Here is a 10939-nt window from a genome sequence, read left to right on the forward strand (position 1 = left end):
TGTACATCATGATTTGTACAGCACTGACACTGGGTTTTGAATAATGCATAAAATAATGCAAGCTATCTTACCATTGGCTGAAATCAATACAGCTGTAAAAAGCCTGGATAAATTTTAAGACGTGGGATTTTCCAGGCCTGGAAAAGTTTTGGAAAATAGTTTCATAAATAATTTAAAGCACTTGGTGAATATCAGTTTTGAACATAGCCAGTGTATTTTTTTGAATTCACACAATATTAGAGCTTACATACAATCACTTATATACCTTCACAGGTATTTTGACATCACATACGTATTTTTCAAGTATACACAGAATTAACTAAATGTTTGCTGAAGAAAACTGATTTAAAGGCATGGAAATCATTTGGCCAAGATGTGTATTTATCTAATTCTGCAGTATTGATTAACATGATTGATATACCATAAGGTCAGTTGCAAAATTTTTATAACATTTATTTTCTGAGGAAATTTCAGTTCCTGAACTTATTCAGGTGCAGTGAAATCCTGTCTTGGTATCTCATGTATAAACCAGGTTTAATGGAAGTGACTGCCCCCTGCTGGCTAATATCTGTCATTAACCGTCCTTCTCTATAACACTAGACTCCAGTAGTTAAATTACACAAAATTAAACCTCAAATTCAAAATATACAATCAATTTCAAATCAACCAACAACAAAATGCTTCTTTCATCTTCTTGTTAAGATCAATCCTGTTGTGTTCTCACTGCTGTAGATTGTGTTGATCCAAGAAACTAATGGTCAAGACTCCAGCAACCTCTGTAAGCTGAGCTCAGCTGTTTACTGGCCAGGAAATAAACATGGCTTCAGCAGGATGTCTCCATATGGCTCAGTGCAGGAGAGCCTGACTTCAGTTTTTGATCTGTCAGCAGAGAATCAGTGCATGCCTAACAGAAAATTCTCTGCCAGCACAGTCGGTCATCCATGTAGTTCACCATGTGTGGCCTGGTTTAGACATCCCAAAAGCATCTTACTGCTGACTCGCATCACATGCATGACATGCACTAATACAGAGGTTTACTACTGTGACTGAACTAATATGTGCAACATATTGTACTACATGTCAAATGAACAGAGTCTCAGTGGTAAGATGCTTTTGGGAGTCTGTCTAGACAGGGTTCAGTGTAGGATCTTAATAAAGTGGTACATTGCATGAGTTCCTGAAAGGATTTTTGTCACAATTCTCTGCCACTGGCTACGTTTCCTGGTACCTGCAAAGAAGAAGAAGCAGGCATGAGGAGAGGACAAGGGTGGAGGATATATACATACAACATTAAACTATCATAAATATTACATTAAATATATAACTTTAACTTCACGTTGTAAAAGCATATGTTAACGTATACAGACAGGTGACAAATTAAAGGAAAAATCTGAATAAATGAGTGGAGAAACATGAGTAATGCAGATGCTCGCAGCTGCACTGCATGGTACAAATAAGCATTTAACATCCCATCATGCTCTGTGGCATCATGTATAAAAATGTCAAGATCAATCAAGATGACAAGAGGAAAAGACCTGAGCTGCCTTGAAAGAGGGTTCATTGTCAGGGCATGGATGGCAGGAGCTTCAGTCACAAAGACTGCTCAACTGTGTTTCTATTTTTGGTGTTTCTATAGGAACTAAAGAGTGACTAAAGTGACATCTGCATTAAGATCTATCGGAAGGCATCAAATTGGAAAGTGTGGTTGACAGCGCACGTGATGACCGTGATGCTCGTGTGTAAGGGAAAAACAGAAGAGCAACTCTTACCAAGGTTGTCAACGCAGGATGTGATCAGACTGAACATTTTGTCTACAGTTACATAGCGAGGGATAATATAGTAGGGTTGCAGTGAATAAACCCCTCATTGCAAAGATGAATGAACACTTGAGGGTTCAGTGGTGCAAAACCGAGAGGCACTGGTCTTCAGAGGCACAGGCCTGCATGCTTGACCCCTTCAGTGAGGGGATCTGTTGGCTCTGTTACACTGTGGGAGACATTTTGCTGGCCTGGTTTGGTTCCACTTGTCCCCTTAGAGGAAAGGGTCACTGCCAATCAATACAAAGTTGTTCTGAGTGATCACCTTTATCCTATGATAAAACACTTCTATTCTGATAGAAATGGTCTCCTCCAGGACGACAGTGCCCCCATCGAGGGGTCACCGTGTGGTTTGATGAGTATGAAAATGATGTGAATCATGTGTTATGCATCATAGTCACCTATGGGAGATTTTGGAGCAGTGTGAGACAGCACTCTCCACTTGTAGAATCAGTGCCAAGGAAGACTGACGCTGGCACATGGTGGCCCAACACCTGACTAAGACGCTTCATGCTGGTTTCTCTTTTATCTGTCACCCGTCTGTACAGTTTTAAACACATACTTACAGAGTGGGTGTGACTCTGCTGGAATGTATTCAGTTATCTTTTGTCCTCATTGCTGTTTTGAACCTGCAGAACCACTCTGTTAAAGTCTAATCTGATCAGCACGTGATGGTTTTAAAAGTCACCAAAACCGGTTTAAGACATCTAAGTAATTTCCCCAACGGACTTCCTTCTGTGCGTTTCTCTTGACAGACATTTGTGTGACCACTCACTCTCTGTGGTTAAAAGACAGCTCAGCCAGGGCTCCCAAAGAGTTCAGCTGCTCCTCCAGTGCTGTGATCCGTAGCCCGATGTACCCAGACGCCAACAGCAGCAACACAATTCTGCAAACACACACCATAATGTCCTGAATGCCATGGATTTTTACAGTTTTTCACAACAGTGAATTTTCACTCAGAAAGTGAAAGCGCAAGCTGAGCGCACAGTCTGAGATGGGTACATACTGTTCAGTCCTAACAATAGATATCAGTAAATTCTATCTGTGTGGAGCCGGAGTGAACATTGTGTGAAAATATTTCTATAACTGAGTTCTCTCAAGGATTACATATTTTTCTTTCCTTGAGAGCTTCAAGCAAATCCAAAAAAGTCAACATACGATAATGCACATCTAGCACTGTGTTTCAAAAAAGTTATGTTGGATCTGCAAAGAATTCTACAAAAAAAAACAAAAGATTTTTTTAGATGCAGCATTTTGACACCCAGTGTGTGTCCGATATTTTGGGGACAGTTGTCTGAAAGTCCCAGCTTAAGGAATAAAAATCCCTCACACCTATTTGTAACATCTATGTTTACATTCCTACAGGGTCTTCTTTCACCAGTTTTCCCTTAACAGATTTAACACAGCAATAGTAGTGAAAGATACACCTGTGTACCAAGCAGCAGAGAGATGGACAGTGGAGGAAGAAGTAGTCAGATTCTTTACTTCAGTAAGCAGCAAAACCACAATGCAAGTAAAGGTCTGGCATTCAAAACCTTCAAGTATCGAAAGTAAACAACTTGTTTACTTCAACTGTTATATTGTAATATATTATATTATTATATTCATATTACGGATGCATTAAAGTGTATACAACATTTTACTGTTGTTGTGGTTGAGGTGGAGCTTATTTTAGCCACTTTATAATCTACAATGTATAAAGTGAGCATTCGCTTTATATGTATGTAAAGTAACTGCCTACTAAATAAAAGTAGTGGGGAACAAAATTCGTGTATTCATCTCTGAATAATAATGAAGCAGATGTATAAGGTAACATAAAATGAGAACAGTGATGTGCCTTAAGTGCTGTAGTTGCATCAATGTAGTTTTGTAACATAAAACTGGAGATGGAGCACAACCTGTGAGAGATGATAATACTCACAGCATCATGTAGATGTAGAAGAGAACGCTGAGATTCCTTATTTCTCGGAGGACCAAGAACGGCGCGACCATCTCAATGACCCACCCAACCCATGAGTCAGCTGGTCAAGACAAATGTTGTCAACTCGTTATTCTATAATGACACTTTATGACTTCTGAGTAAGTTGAGTAGATAGTACAGTACTTGTGTGTCTGTTTGTGTGGGGCCTACACAGACCTCTGTCATCTTCATCTATTAAGCTGCTCTGACGAGTGGAGCTGCATCCTGAGGGACCTGAAAAAATAAAATGTCAATACCCCCGTTACATGCAGTGGCATTGCTTAAATATTTCAGCTTAGTAATAAACGCCTTTTTCAATAGAAGTCATTATTGAAAAACGATAAACATTATTCCTCTGGTGCACAAGCCAATAAAAAAACATTAACCAGCAGTGATTACTCAGTTCCACACTTCACTGTCTGTTTCCTCCATCTTTCTCTCACCTTCACTGGAAAACAGAGGGAAGCCGTTGTCAAGATTAATGCTGTTTTGTCTGGTCAGATCATTATCAATGCTGTCCTCAAAGCTGGACTGACTTGAGACCTGCACACAAGGACATGGAAGCAGAACAGTTAAATCATCTGTTTTCATGCATCACACACTCATTTTCATTCAGCTGTAGCAAGATCCCCACTCACCATGTCATTATCGGCTTCGTTCTCTCCAGAGGAGAGATGAGGGCTGCTGTTTGGACTCCCCCGGTGCTTTACACAGACACAGAAACATTGATTGAAAAAAAAGGCCTTTCTTTAAGAATTAATTGCTGTTACATGCATGCAGACTGAGGGGAGCAGCTATAGTACCTGTGCATTTGAGCAGATACTTTGGAGGAGACGGTAGCACACCTCACGGTTCCTCAAGGAAACAAATGAGTACTGAGGAAGCAAAAAGAGGCAGGAGAGAGCGTTAAACCTGACACAGAAGCAAACTATGTAAACGCTCAGTGTTAAGGAAGTTAATTTAACGTCTTAGCTTGGTAAGGTGTCAGGTTTACAGCAGGCATTTGTATAACTTGTTTCCCGTCTTTTCAGCCTGGTTTCCCTCTTTCCTTTTATTGATTGGTATATAACGCAAGAACCTACAGACCCATTCGTCTCAAGCTGAGTTAACTGCTATTCTTCTTATTAATTAGTGTATAAACCTGATTAATGAAGAAACTACATTGGCTATTGTCATATACTGTACCACAGGGTTTGTAGTTTAAGCTACTTTGCACTAAATGAGTCATTGTACAGTCATTATACAGCAAAACACACAAAAAACATCATTCATGCCTACACATCTGATCACTCTCTCACTTAAAAGGATCCCATTAATGATCTATAAAGAGTTCTGTGGAGGAGGAGTTCAACAACAGAGAGGACATCTGTTTAATGGAGGTTTTATGATTATAATTCCCTGAAGCTGCTCGCTGTCTTTCTGAGCCAGGAGCCTCAAGAGGTTTTACAGTGTCACTGAGCAGCTTCAGATCGTACAGGCGTTCAAGTCTAATAACAGGCTTCCCATCCAAAATTTAACTGCACCATTACACAGTACACCTGTAATGCAACAATGTATGTATTTGCTGTTTATAGCACAACATCATTCGTTTTTTTCTCTGAGGACTTTACAGTTGGTACAACATACTGTGTTGCCCAAAGTTGTATGTGGAACCCACAGTGCTCTGCATTGAAAGTGCAGCAGAATGATGGAAAAAGGATAATGAAATAAAAATCAAATTCTAAAAGATAAGAAGAAGAAGGAAAAAAAAGGTATATATCAAAAATAATGTTAAAAAATGAGTGTGGTCTGACCTTCTCTCCTTCAGCAGTTTGGATAGACAACACAGACAAAGCAGAGTTATGTTTCTTCACATGCCTGACACTGGACGCAGGAATCACCACCTAGAATGTGTTGAGAAGAAAAATCCCTTTACACTTGGTGGAACCGTCTGAGTGTGGCCTGAAACATACACAACCATAAAGCTCATGTTGTTTTATCCTGTATCAAGGTTAAAGTAATTTCCCTGTGTCAGATAAAGTGCTGCAGCCTGAATGCTGGAGATTAAAGTGAATTCCCAGGACAGATAATGTTAATGTTGACGGCTCCTTTACAGCCTTGGGGACACGTGAGCATATTGTTACTAGAAAATTAAAAATGCATTTGTTTTATTGGCCAGAATTGTGATTTTGAATCTGACAAAAACTCAAGTCACAGCCACAGCTGTTGTGACATTTCAGTGTTAATTAATTTCACCAGTGTGGATTGGGCTGTACTTTAATGCATCTCAGTGTGTGTGTTACCTTGGTGTCTTTGAGCAACACGGACGAGTGGAAACACACATGGTTCTCAGAAAGAAAGAGCTTGCCATGATACAGCACCTCCTTCTGCAAGGCACAGATGAACACTACAACAGGGAGATGCACACACACAGTCACACACACAGTCACACACACACACACACATATACAATTTGAAGGTATCAGTGGGTGTTTTTTTCAACGGAAAACTGCAGTGTCACCTATACCACAGAGACATGCCTGCTGAATCATTTACTAAAGTGTTTCAGCTCCTCATTCACTGCAGACAGAAGTGAAAAAAAAGGACACAATGTGATGTGATTTCCATAATCAATACCAACAAATAAGTAACAGACCTCTGGAGCTCAGCTCAACTTACTATGCGTCAGGTTCTCCCCCTCAGGAATCTGTTGGAACAGCTTGTGAAAGCTTTTATTGCGCTTCAGGAAGCTCTGTGGGGAAAAATAGTGAAGAGTTAGTGAATAAAAACATGACGACAGCGGTGAGAGAACCAAAACAGTAAAGCAGTGAGTCGGACAGATAAACAGTGAAGCTGCAGGTTCAGATGATAATTGTCTGTTTGATACACTGTTTAGTAAAAAATATGAATTATAACTGCTCTAATTCTCCCTGTGCTTGAAAGAAGTGTGATAAAATACATACGTATATGCAGGAAGGAGCAGGATGAGGTGAAGCAGACTTACCTGATTGTTGATAAGTTCACTTGATCGCTCAAGGCTCTCCTCTGTTATGGTCTGTTCCCTAAGGATACACAAGAGTTCAAATGCACCATTAACACAAATGAGATAAGGAGTCTATCTTTGTCTAAGTTCAAAATTTTAATCCATCTCTCACTCCCTGAACGGTCTACCTGATGTTGGTGTCCAGGCTCTGACTGAACTCCTGCAGCTCCAGTCGGGCATCGCTCAGAGACTGTCGACTTTTCTTGGTGCCAAACCTGCTGCTTCTTCTTAAAGTAAGGCCTCCAACTCCGTCCAGAGAGCTGTCCCAAAGAGAGCAGGAGAGAAGTGTCAACAATGATGATGCAGCTTTTATATGGCGCACACAGGTGAGACAGGTATAGTGGTTTAAAGCAAAGAAATCATACGAAAATACAAATAAGCAAATGGAGCTTTCCCATGAGTAAATGTGTTGGATTTCAGAATTCACTCGGTGGATTAAAACAACTGCCATATGCTTTTGGTAAACTTTTCATTATCTTTGTTTTCATTGTTTCATTGATTTTCCAAAGACCATTCATCAAGTTGATCATTCACAGACAGTTTCTTACATAGAGAATCAACAAAAGACTATGTGTAACAACAGAGCTGTTAACTGAAGAGTAAAATGGGTAAAAGAAGTGAATATTCTGTTTGTTGTTTATGAATCCAATCTAACATCTCTGTTGGTCTGAATAGTTTCTTTATGTGAAAGTAAAAGTTAGAGCAGCTCCAGAGTCCTTGAAGAACCTCTTTGAACACCAGCTGTGTTCTCCCCCTGTGCTTGAGCTCACCATCAGACCATTAGACCTGTGGTTAGTTTGCTGTCTCTGGGCAACAGCAAGGGTCTCTGGAGAATGGCTTCACTTTTGTAAACCAGCAGCCATAAACACTGGCCACAAACAAGAAGATGCCGCACACCTGCTGCTTAGAGTGGTGCTTATCTGGACTGTTGGTCAAAAATAACAGACGAGTACAGATGTCTAATTTCAACAAAATTTTGCTAAGAAATAAATGTGCCAGAAACACTAAAATATTCATACTCACACTGAGCTGTCCAGTGAGAATCTCCTGCTAGATTTGAGACTCATGATGGAAAATTAAATGTTCCAAGTCATTCACACGCACACACTTAGATGCATGCAGCACAAGCCTATAGCTCTCTAGTTCTCTCAAGTTTTAGTTTCCTTTACTGGAAGTTGCTCTAAAGTAGCAGGTGGTAGATAAGAAACAAAGGCAATTACAGCCCACTTTCAGGATTGGCTTCTTATTGTGAAGTCAGCCAATCAGCTTCGAGAGGTGGGAGGTTACACTGGAACTGAACCAATCAGTGACAGCAGTTGTAAAAGCCACACCACTGCACAGTTTCTTCTCATCATGGCAACAGTTGCCATGTGTTGCATGACCTACCCTGACCTTTTCACACACGCAGACACAAACACACCTCTACACACAATGTGACACAGGTATTCAGAAACATGTCATGAGCTTGAGAAATGACAGTCACTCCATGTCTGCTGCCCTGCAACCTGCTCGGCCTGCACCGATAGACATCAGTGAATGGTTGATGGCCTACAGCACAGATTAAAAAAATGAGTCCGCACAACAATTATGTAAAGAACTGGTTTACAGTTTCATAATTGTTCCTAACTATACAAAAAACTCCATGAATCTAAATTATATGTATTGATTCAAAATTTAGCATTTCCATTTTTTAAACACATAAAAAAATATGTTTTGTGCATGAAATCCCTTGAAATGAAAATGAAAACAATGTAAGTTTTAAGTTTGTTTATCGGTTACCTGTCATATGGCTCGTGCATTTACAGTACTGTCATCATGCATCCTACCAAACAAAGACACAAATAGAATAATGCAGTAAAATAATTTAGCAAATCCAGGCGACTCTAATGCCTACTATACTATGATGTTTTTATGTCTTACTATGCAATGACTTTTTATGTCTTATTATACTAATCATTTTTATACTTTACTATGCTATGATGTTTTATGCCTTACTATACTATGACGTCTCTATGGCGTTTTTATGCCTTACTGTATGATCCCGTTTTTGTATATTTTCATACCTTACTAAGCTTTGACTTTTCATGCCTTACTGCACTTTAATGTTTTTTGACATTTTTTTTACTTTAGTATAGTATGACATTTTTATATCTTAGGATTCTATGATGTTTTTTTGACATTTTAATGTCATACTTTGCGATGACGTTTTTTGACACTTTTTGCCTTTCTATACTATGATGTGTTTTTGACATTTTAATGTCATACAATGCAATGGCATTTTCATGACGTTTTTATGCCTTACTATGCTATTATGAAGTTCAACTTAGGTCCCCATAAAAGCTTGGGCTGGCTCCAATCATGACACATGATGCGACTTGTGTGTGTTTGTGTGTGTGACTGTATATGTGTGTTTGTGCTGAGGGCTCAAACCTCAACATGTAAAGCTCAGGGAACGAAGCGCTACCTGCACAAAAGCTAAAGCTTCTCAAGAAGCAAGTAATTGAAATAGCCATTCATGAATTGTTTTGTGATTGACCGAACAGTACACACACACACACACACACACACACACACACACACACAGTCTTTTTTCTTACAAGTATTTTCCATTTTTTTGCTTCAAAACATTATATACAAATGCACAATTCATTTCCTGGGATATTTCGAGGAAGTTTTAGGCTGAAGGATTAGACCACAGCGATAAAGATCACCTAGTACTTTTTGTTTTGGTGCAGCAGCTCTTCATATCAACAGACAGATCAAAGTCAGAAAAAATGAGGATGATTTAGTATCTGAACTTTACACACGCAAAAGAGTCTATAGTTTTCACGTGCCACTGAAAAGTCAAAAACATGAGGAACTACTCTGAGATTAGATACGTCCAGTGTGAGATTCACAATTAGTGAATTAAAGCTGATTGTATCTGCTCATGCACGGGTGTGTCTCCTGCTGTATCGAAAACATGCACTATCAACATGCCTAAACATCTCGAAATCAAGAATGTTGCTGGGTGACCATTAAAGGACAGAGAAATTGAAAAAATAAGATTTTTGAAATGTACATTTCATCACTTATAGAATAAAGGGAAGCAGTCTATCCTTTCCTTGTCCCTGTATAATTTCTGTGCCAATTTGACAAAATAAAAGCAAGCTGAGCAAAAAAGACCTTGGTCATTGGCTAAGCTTGTGAAGAAAACATTAATATGTGGACCATAAGGCAAGAGTTTGACAACAGTTTAATCCTAACCCAAAAAAGTTAATTTGATTTCTTGAGTTAGACTTAGATGGGATTGATACCCCTCTTATGTCTATTCACTAAATATGACACTACTGCCAGCAGTTTGTTAGCTCAGCCTGACACAAAGACTGGAAACAGAGGGAACCAGCTAGCTTTTCAAAGAAAAGGAATCTGCCTACCAGCACCTCTCAAACTCACTAATTAACATGTAAAATCTGATACATTTATATCTGGACAAACAACAAAGAGCAAAAATGACACATTGTGGTTTAAAGAGGGCACATTATGGCAGATATTGTTACCTTTGGACAAACTGTGCTAAGCTAATGTAACCCACTCTTTGGTGCACAATGATCTAGATTCGGGAGGAGCTAAGTGTAGAGTGTAATAACCATAAACACACAACAGCTGAGTTTGATTAACTGCACCTTTAGTGTGCTTCACAATCCAAAATACCACATTTTAATAGAAAATATCATAAAAATAACAGTGTAATTACTCAACATTTATGAAAATTGTTATTTTCTATTTCAATTTCTAGTTTAAATCTCAAACATTAGAATTATTTTTCGTAACAGAATGTGTGCTTGACATATATCAACAAGATACAATTATTAAACATGAAAATATGAATTTAACTGTTTCAACTTAACCCAGTAAGTAAGTAAACAAACTTGATTGTAAACATAACAAAATCTGCAGCATACTACTTCTTATGAAAAATACTGATTAACAATATACCATAAATACCTCTTACACGTGAGTAAGTAAAATGATTAAATTAAATAAATTAAAATAAACTCCCGTTTTTCTCTGAAGTAAAATGATGAATTTTACACAGAACTTGATATCAAATATCAAATATGTCCCCCTTCAGATATTTGACATTCACCTACATAACAA

General features: G+C 38.7%; 1 protein-coding gene across 1 annotated transcript; it reads right to left on the reverse strand.

Moving 5' to 3' along the window:
* Positions 1-191: 191 nt before the first annotated feature.
* Positions 192-7983, reverse strand: LOC130178820 (GRAM domain-containing protein 2B-like). The gene is made up of 13 exons (XM_056391324.1): positions 7823-7983; positions 6928-7059; positions 6761-6818; positions 6436-6508; positions 6060-6163; positions 5571-5660; positions 4581-4652; positions 4416-4481; positions 4221-4320; positions 3955-4011; positions 3739-3838; positions 2593-2703; positions 192-1228 (listed from the first exon to the last, which is right to left on the reverse strand). Exons 1-13 carry the CDS (start codon positions 7864-7866, stop codon positions 1213-1215), a joined length of 1023 nt encoding a protein of 340 aa, XP_056247299.1. The 5' UTR covers positions 7867-7983; the 3' UTR covers positions 192-1212.
* Between the last annotated feature and the right edge of the window lie 2956 nt (positions 7984-10939).

Source organism: Seriola aureovittata, chromosome 12 (genome assembly GCF_021018895.1).
Source record: "Seriola aureovittata isolate HTS-2021-v1 ecotype China chromosome 12, ASM2101889v1, whole genome shotgun sequence".
In the NCBI taxonomy this organism is placed as follows: Eukaryota; Metazoa; Chordata; class Actinopteri; order Carangiformes; family Carangidae; genus Seriola; species Seriola aureovittata.